At 42.7% G+C, this 18,815-nt stretch overlaps 1 protein-coding gene across 5 annotated transcripts in view; it reads left to right on the forward strand.

Annotated features, from left to right (window-relative positions):
• Positions 1-18,815, forward strand: part of MSH3 (mutS homolog 3) — a 211,618-nt gene that overhangs the window by 72,323 nt on the left and 120,480 nt on the right. For all 5 annotated transcript variants that reach the window (XR_005776986.1, XR_005776987.1, XR_005776988.1 and 2 more), the window contains exon 9: positions 4,646-4,749. Coding sequence is in view for 2 of the 5 variants with exons in the window: in XM_040421493.1 (XP_040277427.1) it covers positions 4,646-4,749 (104 nt within the window). In the remaining 3 variants the exon portion in view is untranslated. The remainder of the gene's footprint in view (positions 1-4,645; positions 4,750-18,815) is intronic.

Below are 18,815 nucleotides of genomic sequence, written 5' to 3' on the forward strand. Positions count from 1 at the left end.
CTCCGGCCAGCCCTGTCAGCATTTAAAAAATCGCGCGCCTGTGTTGATTCGGCGCAGGCGCTCTGAGATAAGGAGGCTCGCCTCCTCAGCACTCCCTCAGTGCGCCTGCGCCGATGACGTCTTCTCTTTCGGTGACGTCATCGGCGCAGGCGCACTGAGGGAGTGCTGAGGAGGCGAGCCTCCTTATCTCAGAGCGCCTGCGCCGAATCAACACAGGCGCGCGATTTTCTAAATGCTGACAGGGCCGGCCGGAGGAGATTGCGGCTGGCCCTGTCAATCAACAGAAGGAGGGGGCGGTTTTCTGCGGCTGCTACCAGTAAGTAGACGCCCTACTTGCTGGTAGAAAGGTAATTAGCATATCATAAAAGTACGTTTTTTGCTAAATCTACTGAACGAAAATTATTAATAACATAATGTATGGCAATATGGCAGGATAGGGATTATAAGTACCCAAAAAAAAAAAAAATGAGTTTAGTGGGGTGACAAAAGCCCTTTAAGCTTTTTTTTTTTTTTACAGTTGGTGTTTGCTTACTTGTAGAATTTGCTGGAATTTCATTGAATCCGTTCTTCCCGCTACCCATTAATTGTTCCCTGTGCCAATGGCTGCTGCTGCATAACCCTAAAGCATGATTGATCCACCTATATACTTAGTAGTTGGAGAGATGTTCTTTTCATGAAATTCTCTGCTCTTTTTTTTCTCTAAACATACCTCTGCTCATTGAGTTCTATTTTAACCTCATCAATCCACAGGACTTCCAAAATGAATAAAACATTATTTTCTTTCGATATTTTTTTTTTTTTTTGCAAACCTCTGACACAGAATTTTGTGGTGAGGATGCAGGAGAGGTTTTCTATTGATGACACTTCCATGAAGACTAAATCTTCCTGAAAGTCTTTAGCCTTTCTATCAATCCTACAAGCAGCTGTCTCTGACATTTTTCTTAGTCTTCCAAATCTTCTCTTTACCTTCACTGTTCTTTTTAACTGCCATTACTTAATTACATTTCAAACTGAGCAAATGGCAACCTGAAACTACCTCAAAAGGCGCAAGCTGAAGGTTTTACCATGGCGCTCACAGTCCCCTGATCTGAACATCACTGAAATTCTGTGGATAGGCCTCAAAAGAGCTGTGCATGTAAGGCTACTTTCACACTAGCGTTCGGGTGTCCGCTCGTGCGCACCGTTTGAAGGGGCTCACGAGCGGCCCCGAACGCATCCGTTTGGCCCCAATGCATTCTCAGTGGAGGCGGATCCACTGAGAATGCATCCGCCTGCCAGCGTTCAGCCTCCGCTCCGCTCAGTGAGCGGACACCTGAACGCTGCTTGCACCGTTCGGGTGTCCGCCTGGCCGTGCGGAGGCGAGCGGATCCGTCCAGACTTACAATGTAAGTCAATGGGGGCGGATCCGCTTGAAGATGACACCATATGGCTCAATCTTCAAGCGGATCCGTTCCCCATTGACTTTCAATGTAAAGTCTGAACGGATCCGCTCAGACAACTTTCACACTTAGAAAATTTTCTAAGTTTTAATGCAGACGCATCCGTTCTGAACGGATGCGAACGTCTGCATTATCGGAGCGGATCCGTCTGATGAAACATCAGACGGATCCGCTCCGAACGCTAGTGTGAAAGTAGCCTAAGATGGCCCAGGAATCTCACAGAACTGGAAGACTTTTGCAAGGAAGAATGGATGAAACTCCCTCAAACAAGAATTGAAAGACTCTTGGCTGTCTACAAAACAGTGTTTACAAGCTGTGATACATAACACTCCAAAATAAATGAAAAAATAAATAAATGTATAAGTAATGTAAATGCATACTTTACTAATTCATAACAAAATATAAAAATCCATAAAAGTAGCTACAGGTTGTTGACCAATGAGGACACAAGAGGGTGCTGAGATGTCAGGTCCAAATAAATAGCATATGTTGCCAAGCGATTGAATAATAAAAAGATCGTAATAAATAACTCATATATGTGAGATAGCAGTTGAAATTACAATTGGTAATGATTGATAATACAGACCGATACGCTAATGCCCCCCTCCTCCCCAATGAGGACTGAAGAGGGTGCTGTGACATCAAGTCCAAATAGATAGCATATATTGCCAAAAATTTAATAATAAAAGGATCCAATGAATAACTTGTATAGGATATAATTTAAAGTGGCAAACAGCTAAAAATATATGAAATAGCAATTGAAGGTACAATTGATAATACAGACTGATATGCCAATGTACTCCTCCCAATGCCGTTTTGCCCAGAGGCTTCTTCCGGGGATTCTGTGATACTTGCCGAAGGGGCTGCTACTAGGTACTAACCAAGCAGGGTGCCCAAACTTTAGCTTCTGGCCCTTTTCCTTTTTGATATTTTGAATATGTAAAAGATGAAGAAAAAAAATAAATGTTTTTGCTTAAAATACAAAGGGAATGAATGTGTCATCTTTAACTTTGTCTTTTCGAGATAATTTAATCTTCAACTTGCTTAACGGGGTTGGCCTCTCTCTGGCTACTGTTGATCAATCTGTATGTAAGATGATTGTATGACACTTACGAATATAGCCTTTGTTGATATTCTGAAGCATTTTCTACATTTCTTAAGGTATTCTCCCTTGTTAGTCAACTCTTATGTGCTGTCCAACCAGACCCTGATGAAGGGTCATGTGGCCAAGCAAATTACTGCTCCATTCTCCATTCAAACACACTGCACCTGCACTAAACTCTCAACAATGCAAGTGCAGATGGCAGAGGTGGTGTATTTGAGTGTAGAAGGCTGAGTGACTTGTCTGCAGTTATTTTTGCGTGGTCACCCTCCATCAGCGGCCATCTTATGGAGAGGACCTCTAGGTGGACAGCACAGAGGATTTGCCTAACAAAGGGACATGGCCTATGAAATACAGCAAGTGGCAGAGAATGTCAACAAAGGCTGTATAAGAAAGTATCATATAGTCACCTTTCATACGCACTTTTCAAAAGTAACCAGAAAGTGGCCAACCCCTTTAACTGTTCACAGTATCAGTAATTTATCCAGGGGTGCCCAAATGTTTGCATAGATAGATAGACATTTGAAAACATTGTAACTTGAGACTAGAAAACTAATAAATGGTTTCAAAGTACCCCAAATCTTAAAGGGGTTCTACACTTTTTCATTTAACTGATGATCTATCCTCTGGATAGATCATCAGCTTCTGATCGGCGGGGGTCCGACACCCGGGACCCCCGCCGATTAGCTGTTTGAGAAGGCAGCGGCGCTCCAGCAGCGCCGCGGCCTTCTCACTGTTTACCGCCGGCCCACTGACGTCACGACTAGTATCAACTGGCCTGGGCGCGGCTAAGCTCCATTCAAGTGAACAGAGCTTAGCCCCGCCCACGCTAGTTGATACTAGTCGTGACGTCAGTGAGCCGGCGGTAAACAGTGAGAAGGTCGCGGCGCTGCTGGAGCGCCGCTGCCTTCTCAAACAGCTAATCGGCGGGGGTCCCGGGTGTCGGACCCCCGCCGATCTGAAGCTGATGATCTATCCTTTAAACTAGAATAAGAAAAATTGCGGCTTAAATGGTACTGTACAGGACTCCTTGTTTTATTTTTGTTACTTACCTGCTTTATTTTTCTTTAAAGGGAGTTTTTCCATCTGGACGTTTAGGTCATATTAAGTTATGCCATAAATGTCCAATAGGTGCAAGTCCCGCCTCTAGGACCCTTTAATTTTTCAAGACCGGTCCCCAAAGTGAGTGAAAAAACAAACCACGCATTAATAGTCACGTGGACGGCGGCGCTCGACTGTGCGCTTGCGTATTCCAGTATTTCCCCCCCCTCCCCTTCTCTTTAAATAATGCGGCCGTGCCAGACGTCAGCAGACCAGCAGCAAGTTTCCTTTCCTCTGCCGGGGTTCCTGGAAATAGGCCACACGCTTTCCAAGGACATTGTAAGTAACCACTGCTTAGACATGCCAATGAACGGTGCTGTAGCTAGACCATTGCCCTGACAGGATTCTATTTTGGCGTTTCCATTTTTTAGGTGTCAAATTCTGGTTTATCCATATTAAGTTTTAGAAAGTAAGCGGTGAAGAAGTAGGATATAGCAGATTGCGGGATTCACAAACACTCTCACTCGGCTATTCTCAGAAGTCCCACAGCAGTGAATAGAGAGGACACTGCGCATGCGCAATGTTTTTTCTGTTCAAAGAGGGGCCTGTTCTTGAAATAGTAGCGGGGTCTCTAAAAAATGTATGGCATATTCTTTTAATTATACTATAAATGTCCAGATGGGACAACGCTGTAGAGGAAAATAAAAGCAGATGAATAATACTAATAAAACAAGCTCTAAAATTTAAAAGTCAGGAACACGTGCTAGAAACTGTGTGAAGGACACGAGCTTCTTCAGGGTTCTGGGCAGTACTTAGTGTATCAGAAAAATAAAAGTGAGCTGTTCTCGCCTGTTGCCCAAAGGAGCAGCTCGTCCTGGCACCTGTAAAGAGTAATACAGGTGTTTACCAGTGAAATGCCCATGCTGATTGGCTGGATCTTCCTGCCCACCATGTCCACTGCAGATCCTGATCGTCTGTGGCAATGTGTATTTAATCTTGTTTCAAGTTTATAAAAGTGATTTTTTTTTTTTCTTTCAATTATATTGTTTTCTTTTTTTCCTAGTCTAAGAGATGATGACCGTATAAGAATTGAAAAAAGGGACAAAGATCATTTTGAGTACAGTCATGCTTTTCAGCTCGTCAGTGAGTTTTACGGGAAAGATGCAGGTGATGTATTATCATTTATCTATACACATATGTATTTGCCCCTGTTTCCCAATATTCACAGAGCCACCCACCCCAGGGGACTGTTTCTACACCTCCTCCCCCCATCCTCTCTCATGGCTGGTTTCGTGGTGGTAATCATACTTACTTGATCCCTGCTGCTGGGTTCCAGCTCCTTTGCTCCCTCGCGAGCTCTGCAGGTCCCAGGTCTCCCCGTGTCAAAATCCTTTTTGATGAATGTCAGATGACGGCAGAAGCCAATGACTGACCGCAGTGGCAACATGTCACCCGTGTATCACGAGACCTAATGCATTGGTGACACATCAATGGATATTGACGCAGGGAGACCCGGAACCTGCAGAGGTGGGGGAGCAGTGATGAAGCCAAAACCGGCAGCGATTAGGGAAGTATGGTTACCACCCTGGATCAGGCCCAGCTGGCGGAGTGTGTAGAAAAAGTCCCCAGGTGTGAACAACCCCTTTAAAGGAGGTCTGTAACCTCCAATATGTGTTTCAAACCAAGCATATATAACTATACCGGTCTTGTAAAATTCCAGTCCTCTGACCTTGAGAAATGCTCTTTTTTTAAGTAATGCCAACCAGTCAACCCCCACCTCTTGTTTTATTGTTCCTGTGAAGAAGTTATTGAAGCAAATTAGTTATTTGCCCTAAACGGCAAACTCAACAGGTAAATTTTGAGTTTTGTTTTAAAAGAGTCCAAGGATGTCTCTGGGTAGTGTGTTCCAGAGAAGGTGGGAGCTGCATGACAGAAGACTCTGGTTCAGAAGTTTTAAAAGTTTTATGGTGGGTTTTGCCAGTTTGGGTTAGACACCTATGGGTGTAGGGCTGCATTAGTTATTTCAGATAGCGGCCAGACCATGTCTCTGAATTATTCTACCTAATACTCGAGGGATAGAACTGAGCCATACGATATTCCATGTTTTGAGGGATTCCATATTGAAGAGGATAATGAGCCAAGAGATACTCTTTGTGACCTGTCAGAAAAGAGGTAAACCACTGAAGAACTGGGCCATCAGCACCTCAAAACCCTTGAAGTCTGTGTATCAATATGTCATAGTAAACTGGGTCAAACGCTGCTGAAAGGTCTATAAGTTTTAGGTTGGTGCATTAGCCCCCGTTTCTCGCCATTATCAGGTCATTTAGCACTCTTGTGAGTGCTGAATCCCTGTTATGGTTATTCCAGAAGCCAGACTGGAAATGGTCGTCTGGGTCCTTAGATGGTTCCTTAGAAGGGCCTTAATGACCCCACGTTGCATAGAACAGTTAACTATGTTCATGATATGTGGAACAAGCAGATTTGATTTCTGAAACATGTTCTTGACATTCCAACAGGAGTGACATTGGTCCTGAGTCTAGTTTGCATGTTGTTCTGCGAAGACCTTGTTTGTGATGTCACCCACTGGATCAAATTTGAACAATGGAGTTAAAGGAGTTGTCCCATCTTGGACATTGGTGTCATATTGCTAGGATAATGCCCAATATCCTTAGAACAGAGACCGCAAAGTGCAGGAGGGTGCACCGAGCATGCACGGCCGCCCTCCATTCATTTCTATGGACTGCTGGAAATAGCCGAGTGCTTGTTCAGCTATTTCGGTAAGCCCCATAGAAATGTATGGAGGTTGCCGGGCATTCTCGGTGCACCCTCCTGCACTTTGTGGGCTCCGTTTTAAAGATATCAGACATTGGGGGAATATCCTAACAAAATGACTCCAATGTCCTAGATTGGACAACCCTTTTAAGGTTCTACTACTACTGTTATGTCATTCTTTTTTGGATTCCAGACCAAATAGCAAAAACTTTGTCCATGTAGTAATGGACAGACTTTTCATACAGCTCATGTGATGATGAAGTTGATCTTGGTGTGGATTGCAGCGTTTATTAACTGTGTGCTATCTTGTGATCAAAAAGTGGTTGTTTTCTTGTTTATGACTGATTGGTAGTTCTTGAGGTGGAGGGCCAATGAAATTTTGACTTCTGTTTCCTCCACTGACTTTCAGGGTTCTGACCCTTTTTTACTTCAGGGTGTGGTCAAACCAGATTGCGTGATTGTTAAGGGTGAAGTCTATGATGTAAAAAGGCGAAGGGGTGGTCCCTCGGGGGAAAGGTGGTGCTGTCGCACCTAACCCCGATACTGCTCGACAATGTAAACTACATGAAACTAAAGGGGGCAGCAACGTGTTTAAAACTTAACATTTAATGATGTCAGTAAAAAATCCCAGGAGCAGGAAAATGGACCCCTTACAAACATAAAACAGACAGACAACAAAGGACCTGGAATGCGTGTAACATACCAGGTCACCTTTGATGTGGTCCCTAGCACCACCCCTAAACTAGTTGGAGTGGCTCTGAGAGGACAAACCAAAGGTAGGTAAATGCAAGACCACAGATGTGTACTCAAAGATGCTCGTAGTACATTACTAGGTCTAATAGCATGCCAGACAGACAAGACCTACCCTTTTTCTGCCTGTCTGGCATGCTATTAGACCTAGTAGTGTACTACGAGTATCTTTGAGTACACATCTGTGGTCTTGCATTTACCTACCTTTGGTTTGTCCTCTCAAACCCACTCGGGATGGTGCTAGGGACCACATCAAAGGTGACCTGGTATGTTGCACGCATTCCAGGTCCTTTGTTGTCTGTCTGTGTTTCATGTTTGTAAGGGGTCCATTTTCCCGCTCCTGGTATTTTTTAATGACATCATTAAATGTTACGTTTTAAACACGTTGCTGCCCCCTTTAGTTTCATGAAGACTATGATGTGCCAGGGAACAGTAGCATCAAAAGCAGAAGACACAGATGTGTTGTGTTGCTGCACCAGGGTGTAGGGATCTAAAAAGTTGTCAGCCCCAAACCCCCCGAAGCTGATGTTGTGACGCTAGTCCTTTAAGAATGCTGGGTTAATAGTTAGATAAGAAGTTACCTGGATTTACTGATACTTTAGAGATTTCCAGTCCTGTGTAAAATATCAAACCAAGAGTGTGACCTTTTCTGTGAGTAGCTGAATAGGCTGCTTCAGAGAAGCTCCGTTCATTCATAATACCATGTAGCTCTTTCCCAAACTGAAGCCACTGCTGAGTTACGTCCCACTTGGGGATGTGTCACCGCTGAGGCCAGTCATTAAAGTGGCATTTATTATGTAGAGAAATTTAATACAAGGCACTTACTAATGTATTATTATTCTCAATGTTGCTTCCTTTGCAGGCTAGATTCATTTTCCATCAAATTATACACTGCTTAATTTCATGGTTATACCACCCATGCTTAAAAAATGCTATTTGCTGAAGTGAGACAAGCCCTTTAACTGCAGGGACACACTGGACCCCATTTGTGCTGGAAGTTTGCATGCGGGGACCTAAGTGCAGTGAAGAACAGAGTGGCGTGAAATGTAAAATAAAAGTAATCCAACCATGAACAACCCGTTTAAGGCTGTAAATGTCTGGTGTTTGGCTGTCAGAGACTGAAAAGTATAGTTTTGACCTTTTAAAGGGGTTGTGTCACTTCAGTAAATGGCATTTATTATGTAGAGAAAAATAATACCAATGCACTTACTAATGTATTGTGATTGTCCATATTGCCTCTTTGATGGCTGTATTAATTTTTCCATCACATTATACACTGCTCATTTCCATGGTTACGACCAGCCTGGAAACCAGCAGCGGTGGCTGTGCTTGTACACTCTAGGAAAAGGCACCATCCTGAGCACACTCCCGCAGTCCTAGTCACCAGAGGCCAGTAAAAGAGGGATTTTGGACAATCACAATACATTATTAAGAGCCTTGTATTAACTTTTTCTACATTTTAAATGCTACTTGCTGAACTGAGATAACCCATTTAAGTGATAGATCATAAAAATAAATAAAATTATTAAAAAAAAAAATACATATTATGCTACAGTCCAAAAAAGATTTCCCCCCTCTAATCATTGTCACAATACGTGCTCTGACCCAGTTATCCTAAAATAGATATTTGATGTATGAAAGTTAACTAAATGTGAAGGTGAACACAAATAAAAGTCTATTTTAGGGTAACAACTGTATATACCGTTAATTACTAGAATAATTAATTAGAATGTAAAAAAGCATATGTTTTTACAAATTTTTTTTCTATAAAAAAAAGTTGATAGCTCAACAAAAAATTATAATTATTAATCCAACGTGTATTAAAAATGGCTAAACTATATCTGTGCCTGAGCCGTTTAATACAGGCGGTAAATCAGGGTTAATTCATCTGAAGGCATTCTACTGGGTATACGGAGGTAGGAAAGGTACCTTTTAGAAGGTGCACAAATCCCCTCATGTCATGTCGAACACACCCCTGAGCTCCTCTGAATAGCTGTCACTGGGAGAGGTTCTTCTGCTCTGGTTATCACTCTCCATGGTTGACATTCAGTTATAAAATGAACCTGGGGTCAACGAATATGAGATTTGGACAGTTGTTCTCTCATTTTAGTCTAACCAGAGGCACCTCTAGGTTCTCTATCCATCTAGCTTCTCTATTAATTCATATAATGTAGGCTTACTACATGCTGAAAATAAATATTTTCATACATACTTTTACAAAGATGTAACACATTCATTACACATTACATCCCTTAGTTATGAATGCATTTGGTTCCTGAACATGAATATTTAATATTCTTTGATTGAACATGGGCCAGCATATCACAAATGAAAATAAAGAACCTCTTTATTCTGGAAGAAGAAGTCAAAGTCTTTGGAGACCGTGAAGTAACTTTGCTGAATGTATAGCACAAAGAGTGATCCATGCTAAGAAGTAGTTGTTTGCGAGTGAAAATAAGAAAGAAGAAAAGCCATCAGTTTGCACCTACACCAAATTCCTAGTTCTTTACATTATTATTTTTGCAACATTTTAAATATACATTTGACTTTGATTTAGTGAACTGTTTACACTTGTGACCTGATTAGTCATTGCATGTCTAGTCTTAAAGGCATTTTTTTTTATGATTGCATTTTACTCATTTTGGGCTTAAAGAGGACCTTTGACTTGTAAAATCTATGTGAACTAAGTATGCTGCCATGTAGAGCGGCGCCCGGGGATCTCACTGCACTTACTATTATCCCCTGGCGCCGCTCCGTTCTCCCGTTATGCCCTCCGGTACCTTTGCTCCTTAAGTTATAGTAGGCGGGTCTTCCCTTGTCCTGTGGGCGTCTCCTTCTCCTAGGCTGCAGCGCTGGCCAATCGCAGCGCACAGCTCACAGCCTGGGAGGTTTTTTTCTCCCAGGCTGTGAGCTGTGCGCTGCGATTGGCCAGCGCTGCAGCCTAGGAGAAGGAGACGCCCACAGGACAAGGGAAGACCCGCCTACTATAACTTAAGGAGCAAAGGTACCGGAGGGCATAACGGGAGAACGGAGCGGCGCCCGGGGATAATAGTAAGTGCAGTGAGATCCCCGGGCGCCGCTCTACATGGCAGCATACTTAGTTCACATAGTTTTTACAAGTGAAAGGTCCTCTTTAAATTCATTTTTTTCAATTGGTCTTTATTATAAATATTCAGCAGCTTTGTCATAAAGGGTTAACTTCTGCCTAGCTGTGAGAATTGTACTTTCACTTTTGATCATCTAATAACCCTTATTTCTAAATTACTGATGCTCAAAAACACTTATTTAAGCCACTTTCTTATCAATAAGATAGGAATTGAGCTATAATGAGTGTTTTTAAGGTCAGAGATCAGAGCCGTCAGATGAGCTGCCTGATGGAACACAGTAAAAATACAGAGCCTTAGAATCTCAAGACTGTACAGAGAAAGTGACTCAACATTTTTAATAAAGACCAATTGAAAAGGATTTTTAGCTAAAAATGAGTACAATTCAATAATAAAAAATTGCCCCTAAAGATGTCCATGGAATTTAAAGGGTTATTCCCATCTCAGTCTATCATGGCTGTGATTGGAATGATGCCCACAAGCATCAATAATGGGTGGCTATGAGGAATTTCCAGAAGTTCTTTTGTATTACTGAAAGATAAGATTTAAAAAAAATATATAAATCTACAGGCTTTGTAAGAAGTTTACTAGCAGCTGTCAGGCTGCACAGACTCATGGACAGACCTTCAGAATTAGGGCTCATGCACACGGCAGTAACCATTTTTGTGGTCCGCAAATTGAGGATCCGCAAAACACAGATACTGGCCGAGATCCTACCTCTATTATTTTTTTTTTTAAAAACTCCTTCAGAAATGTCCTATCCTTGTCCGCAAAATCGACAAAAATAGGACATGGTTTTTTTTTTTGCAGGACCATAGAATGGACTTACGGATGGGCTGTCCGCATCTTTTATGGCCTCATTGGGAATATACAGCCATGTGCTTGAGCCTGTAACATGTTAATTTGAAATAAAAACTGTGGGGGAAATGTACCAAATTTGTATGCCAAAAGAGTCATTTTGTTCCAAAATTTGTGACCATTTTACACCACCCTTGTCACTTTTGAAAAGTGGATGGGAAAGTGGGTGTGGTTAGGTATTTTAATTAGTATCACTCCAGATTTATCACTGCATCTTTTTTAAAAATTTGGAAAACAATTTAGCACAAACTGAAGTAGCATTTCTAGACAAAAGTGTTATGCTCTAGATGTGCTAAATCTATAAAACGTCCAGCTTTTGATAGATTTGGCACCCCTTTTGCCAGCACAAACTCGAATTTTAATGGACTTCAAAAAGTCTCATGATGATGCATGATTGCAGCACTGTAAGGCTAGGGCTACATGATGGCATTTTTCATGCAAATTTTCGTTGCAGCAATGTCGCGCAACTTTTTTTGTAATGATAGTCAGTGGTGTCACACTGCAACTGTCACGTTGCAGCATGTCGCAGTGTAGTTGTACCCTTTTGTCACGTGACAAATGTCATTGTGTAGCCGTACCCTACATGTCTAGTTCTACGGGTACTGCTGTTCCTTATTCATACTGTTTATAGTATTTAAATAAAATGGGATTAGTTTTCCATTTTATGAAGATTTGTTTAATGATGTCTTATTATAGCTTTTATTTTATGTATTTTATTTATATGGTAATATCTGGTCATAGGAGGTATCTATTTAGCAGTGTTAAAAGGCACAGATTCTCCCAATACATGCCTCTTAATAGCCTCACAATGTCATGGCTTCTCGTTTTTCAATAACACTGGATCAATAGGAATGTGGTACTAAAATTGACAAAGTGCTGAATTTGATGAATGGAGCATATTTATTCTAACAGCATTTTCTGTGTTCTTCTATTGTCTTAAGGACAGTGTGCAGTCCTACTGTGTAGTCTTGAATATAAATATTAATAACTTTACTAAAAAAGCTTTATGGAAATAATGTCTTTTATCTGACACGCTCTTGAGGCTCAGTGTGTCTCTGGAGTAAAAAGCATGTCTTTCAACTGACCAGCGTGTTTTGTAGGTATTGCTTTCATGTGCACTACTGGATTGCCACATTTTAGTACTACTTCAGATGGCACTTCTCAGATGAAATGTGCCAGCATACCTTCTCCTATGGGTTTTGTGTGTGTGCTGGACTGTATTTTCTATTTTATTTACAGTATGCATATATATATTTATAGTGTATATAATCATAACACTATACAGTATATGTATATTAGAGATGAGCAAACTCTAAATTAGTTTTTTGTCCAGTTCGTCAACTTTTTCAAAAAATTTGATTAATGTCTTAATCGACAAAGTGACACGAATCAAAAGTGCTCCAGTTTCCCTGAAAATTGGTATATGGTACTCTAAGGTCTCCTAAGACTCATATTATTTCTGTCATGTCTTTCTTTTTTTCATATTTTTGCTCTTTCTCCCCCCTTCCCCTCCTTTTAAGCTCTTTAACACAATGACAGCAATAACAAATAATGTCAGCGTGATACTGATATATATATATATATAAAACACTGGTTTGTTAGGAACAATGTCCAAAAATTATGCTTTAACACAGGCGTGTTAGTGTGTTAGAAGAAACAGTGGCTTATTCTGAACGAGCCTAGAACAATTCCCCCTTTTAATTAGGAGCAACAGCAGTACAGTATGGATGTCAATGGGTATGGTAATAGTGCCATGTGGCCGCAATAGTAGCGGCAGCAGTAGCAGCACAACATTGAACAGACAAGGCAATAGATGTGTGAGCAACTGTGTTGGACTGGTAGAGTAGTAATGGTTGCAGCTGTGTAGGGGAAATGTTAGAACAGTAGGGGGATTAGCAGTGGGTAATAGCAGCTGTGGCAGTGGAGGCAGTGACAGCCACACAGTACAGAACATGATGGTAAGCAGAAAGACAGCGGCAGTGGCATAAAAGGGCCGGTGATAAATAGTAATGACACATCTATTCATCTGCTTCAGCTGGAGGTGTATGAATATCCTCTTGGATCCATGCCTCGTTAATTTTGACAAAAGTAATGGTTTGTACACTGGCGGAGGACAACTTTGTCCGTTTGGGTGTGATGACACCACCCGCTCTGAGATAACACTGGAGGCTGTACAAAGTAAAAGTACAGCGAGAGCAAACTGTCATTTCTGGCTACTGTGTCAGCCTGCCCAGAACTTCATGGGCCAGGGAAAGGGGTATATGCTGTGAAAAGTAAACAATCATTTAGAAAAAAAATGCAAATCTAGCCACATGCAACAGAAATAAATTCTGGTGAAGCTGCGGAACTGCACTAACATTTCGATAATGACGGCATACAGAAGAATTACATTTTGGAGAAGAGCTAAATTTTAGTTTATTGAAGGTGCAGAACTGCGTCACCTGGCCAAAAGTACATCAAATGGCATAGAGAAGAATAACATTTTAAAGAATCAAATTTTGTTAAAGGTAAGGAATTGTGCCACTATGGACACCTGGCCAAAAGTTCTACAGATGGCATAGCATAGAGAAGAATTCAGTTTTGTTTAAAGGGAGTCTGTCACCAGCATTTCACTTTTTTAACCCTTCCCACAGCTCCCTAGAATGCTTACAGTTAATAAAAACGTTACCTCTGGCATCAATCCTGGACTTATAGAACCCTCAAAAACGATCTTTATAAGATATGCAAATGAGGGCTCGCAAGTGCCCATGGGCGGCGTTACTCTCTTAGGTGCCCTGCTTGCTCAGCCTTCTCATTGCGTCACCCCGCCCCTTCCTACCCTCTGCCCGCCCATCCTTTCCCTCTGACCGCCTTTGTACTAACTTGTTATGCTGCCGATATCCTGCGCCGGCGCACTCATTCCTTTGACCGGCGCATGCGCACTGCGATGCCCATTCCTTGTACGGCATCACAGTAACTATTGCGCATGCGCCGGCTAACGACGCGAAAATCGTTAGGAATGAGTGCGCCGGCGCGGGATATCGGCAGCATAACAAGTTAGTACAAAGGTGGGCAGAGGGTAGGAAGGGGCGGGGGGACGCAATGAGAAGGCTGAGCAAGCAGGGCACCTAAGAGAGTAACGCCGCCCTGGGCACTTGCGAGCCCTCATTTGCATATCTTATAAAGATCGTTTTTGAGGGTTCTATAAGTCCAGGATTGATGCCAGAGGTAACGTTTTTATTAACTGTAGGCATGCTAGGGAGCTGTGGGAAGGGTTAAAAAAGTGAAATGCTGGTGACAGACTCCCTTTAAGGCACAGAACTGCGTTACTACGGATGCCTGTCCAAAAATCGGATGGATAGCAAAGAAAAAAAACTATATTTTAGTTTAGAATTTAACTTTTTTGAAGGCATGGAAGTCTGCCTCAGTTACCACAACTAAGTGGTATAGCAGCAACTGCACCACCAGCATCTTGGCCGCTTCAGCTTGCACACAAGCTAATTGCTGGTCTCAAGTAGTTTTTTCATGATCACATATTCTGTTATGGATGTCTCACAATAGAACGGAGGAGGAGGAGTCTGAGCATCAGAAGAAGCGGCTGATGATGATGACAAGAACACTGTACTGCATCCTGGCTATCACAAAGAAGACCAGGAACTGGAGGACAGATTTATTCTGATTTAAGATGCTTGGTAGTTCTGTTTTCCCCACTAGATCCGGTGATGCCGCCTCATGTGCTGCAATAGAGCTCTGGTATGTATGTTTGTGTTTGAACACTTACAACTTATTTAAATTTTGCAGATATTGCAAACAGCAGTGGTTTTGTGTGGCGGCCTGTTAGAGAAAAAAATGCCATATGGGAGATACTTGCAAAGAGCTAGCAGCAGCCTAGGTCTGAAATGTTTTGAGCCTGCTCCCACAGTATCCTGCTCCCAGGTTTTGTTCAACATATACTTGCCACTTGTTCATAGTTTGTGAAAGGCACTATAGGTGCCGAAAAGCGTCACTGACTGATTTTTGAAAAGTGACCAATAAAGTTCAACCCACCAGCTACTTTCTTAGTTTACTTGGGAATCCGACCCTTTGACCGAGCACCCTGATTTCTTATACACAGTGCCGACCGATTTGGATGACACTGTTCAACATACAGTCATCATCATAGTCCTCACTCTCTCCACCACTTTTAGACTGTGAGATGTCACCATGGGCTTCTTGGCCCCCCCTGCTCTGTATTTGCTCCAAGTGCCACTCTCGCCATGACTACCACTTCTGCTACAATTGCTACTACTACTACTACCATCAACACAGCTATTAATGTGGTCCACCTGTCCCTGAGTCTCCTCCTCATGGCAGTCCAAACACTGACTATTCCTTGACAGGTCATCAACAGGAAGAGTCTCTTGAGTGTCTTTCATAGCACGTAGGGTTTTGTTGCCTCTTCTTAGAAAAAAATAAGAAGGTACCCTACAAGGAAGGGGCAGTTTAGACAGAGATGATGCAACTGAAAGGCTTTTCTGTGGCTGCAAAGAGGTGAAGCGGGAGGAATGCTGTGACTGAGAGGATGAGTGAGCAATCCCTTCCTTAATCTCATCCTCTTTGTCCTCAATATGGCGCCAACTACTTCTACTTCTGCTATATGACTCTCGGATGACCAGGCATGGGTCTCTTGGTTTTCCCTCTTCTGTTTACCAGACATTTTATTATGAGGCCTATATAAATCTAAAGTCACAGGTTTGGTACACAGATTATTAAATAGTAGAAAAATTGCAGTTTGTTTTTTATTTGCAGACAGAAGCGCAATTAAACGCCCCTCCTCTTCTACAAACTGGTACACTGGTATTTACAATTTTACAATGGTAATAGTTATTGTAGGAAAATGCGTTTGTTGTAACTGCACAGTAATGCAATGTATTCATTAACATGAGTTTACTAATGCAGGTATTGCAGTAAAATGCATTTGCTGTAACTGTGAATATCTTGAAGTAATTATTACAGTAAAATGTGTTCACTAACACAGGTATACTAATAGTCGTAGTAAAATGCATTTGCTGTAAAGGCACGGTATCTAGTAATACAACACATTACGGAGATGCCCAATTACAAATAGGGGGAAAAAAATTGGGAGGTTGCTCAGTGTTTGCAGCAGAGTGTATTCTATTGATGCTGGAGGTGCTGACCGTAAGCCCATGAAATATATGAAAGGTTTGAAAAAATAAAGCTGGCTGGCTGCCCATTTACAGAAAAAAATTGGTTATTGCAGCATTTTGCAATGCAGAACTTGCCAGCAGCTGTATGAAACAGAAACTCACAACAACACTCTCTATGCTTTCTTTGATAAAAACCCTAAATCTATCTATCACTGTACTCTCCCTATCACAACTATATTGAGAGCTTGTATATTGGTTTGTGGCAGACACAGCCAAAACACATGCTTTCAGATTGATGGCTGTCCACAGAATGGCATTTTTTTCCCTACTTGACGAAAGGACCTGTCAGAACCCTGCCCCCTGATTGGCTGATCAAATTGTCTGTCAGCCTCTGAGCACCCTCCAACAGTCATGTAATTGTTTATCTAGTGTAAAATGTATTGCGGTGTCTATGGGCAACATTTCTGTTTCTTTGCCTTCGCAAATACCATACCATAAGAAATGGTATGTGGGCTTAAAACCTAACTCCCATAACGTCCATAAGAATGAGCCACTGGGTACTCTGCAAACAATGAAGAGGCCAAAACGTGCAACCTCCTTCTTGTGCTAATTGATGGGGTCCTCCAAACAAAGATCGATGACCTTTTCTATGAATGCACTATGTATCCAACAGAACCACTTTAAAAGGTATTTACACCTTCGGAGGCGTTTCTTTTTAATGATTGCATAGTAACATAGTATATAAGGCCGAAAAAAGACATCTGTCCATCCAGTTTGGCCTGTTATCCTGCAAAAAAAACAACCCATGGGGGCGTGTCCGGACACCGACTGAGATGGCCGTCTGAAAGACCAGCTCCTGCCCGCACCGCAGCTTTCCGGCCAAAATCAGGGCATGTCCAGACATCAGAGGTGTTATGGTCAGGGACAGGGAGTTTAAGCTATCGCTATATGCAGACGACATCCTTCTTACCCTTACCAAACTTCATATTTCCCTACCAAACCTTCACTCCATCCTGCAGGAATTTGGTCGGCTCTTGGGGTATAAGGTCAAGACCCATAAAACTGAGGCCCTCCCTCTTAATGTTTCTCAGGTGGCCCTGGGCTCTCTTAGGGTTAACTTCCCTTTCCACTGGAAGACGGATTCCCTGCGATATTTGGGTGTCGACCTTACGCCCCGATATGGGGACCTTTATAAAGCTAACTTCCCACGCATATATGCAGAAATCAGGGGTCTCCTGGACAAATGGCATGCTCTGACACTCTCTCTCTCACGGGACGTATTGCTGCGACTAAAATGACGATCTTGCACAAGCTTCTGTATCTTTTTGAGACCTTGCCGATTGTAGTGCCCCTCAAGGATCTGAGATCCATTCAATCTCACCTCCTTAGATCCATATGGGCGGGGAGACGTCGTAGAATCCCAAGGTCAGTCCCTCTATCCAGTAAGCACCAGGGTGGACTAGGGGTACCGGACCTGTCCAAATATTACTGGGCGGCACAACTACGTTCTGTCACGGCCTGGGCTTCCTTGCACCCGTACTCTGTCTGGATGCAGATAGAAAGACTCTGGCTAGCTCCTACACATCCTAACTCTATGCTATGGTCCGGATCTCACAAGGCCCTACCAGTTAAGGATATCTTAGGGCCCATGGCTTGCACTAGATTCATATGGCAGCTGTGTAGTGGTAAGTTCCCTCTGGTTTCTAACCACTCCGCCATGACCTCCTTTTTGTATCACCCTATGCTCCCTACTAGTCTTACCACGTCCACGACGAGACCGTGGTTTCTGTTTGCAGATATTGTGGACCCCTTCACAAGGGACCTTTTGCCGTTTTCTACCCTCCAGACCAAATATGATCTCCCCTCCTCCTCTAATTGCTTTTATATCGAGATCAGTCACTTTGCACAGTCCATTTTTTTTCGGGGGTCACAGTCTCCCTCCCGACTGCCTTTGAACGCCTTTGCAGGGAAGGGGTACACGCGAAGGGTCTAATTTCTGAGATCTACTCCATATTGCTGACTCCCTTCCCTGATCGGGTTAAAAGGCATTCCTACATGGTATGGTGGGAGGAATACCTAGGGAAGGTCTTACCGGACGCACTCTGGCACCTTATATGAAGGAGGCCAGCGAAATCCTCTATGTCGGTACTTCACCAGGAGAACTAATATAAAATTTGAATGTACTGGTACCACACTCCTGACCTCCTCCATAGAATGAACCCAGTAGTCCCGGGAGATTGCTGGAGGTGCGGGTTGCATAGGGGTACATTGCCTCATATTTTATGGGACTGCCCCAAGATACGCCCCTACTGGACTGGAGTAGGCACCCTCCTGAGTGACATTTTCGCTGTGGAAATCTGACCAGACCCTATGTCCTTCCTGCTTAATGTTGTCCCCATTCAAGTTAAAAACACTCACTTAAGCTATTACTATTGATACTAACAGCAGCTCATTGTTTAATCTCCCGATCTTGGAAAAGCCCTGAACCACCGCGGGTTTCTGATTTGTATGCTAGGGTGACAGAGGTCCGAACAATGGAATACTCCACAGCTATGTTTCAGGACAAAATTGTACTCTTCAACGCCATATGGGACCCGTGGGATAATTATTGGGACACGAGGCA

Source organism: Bufo bufo, chromosome 2 (genome assembly GCF_905171765.1).
Source record: "Bufo bufo chromosome 2, aBufBuf1.1, whole genome shotgun sequence".
NCBI lineage: Eukaryota > Metazoa > Chordata > Amphibia > Anura > Bufonidae > Bufo > Bufo bufo.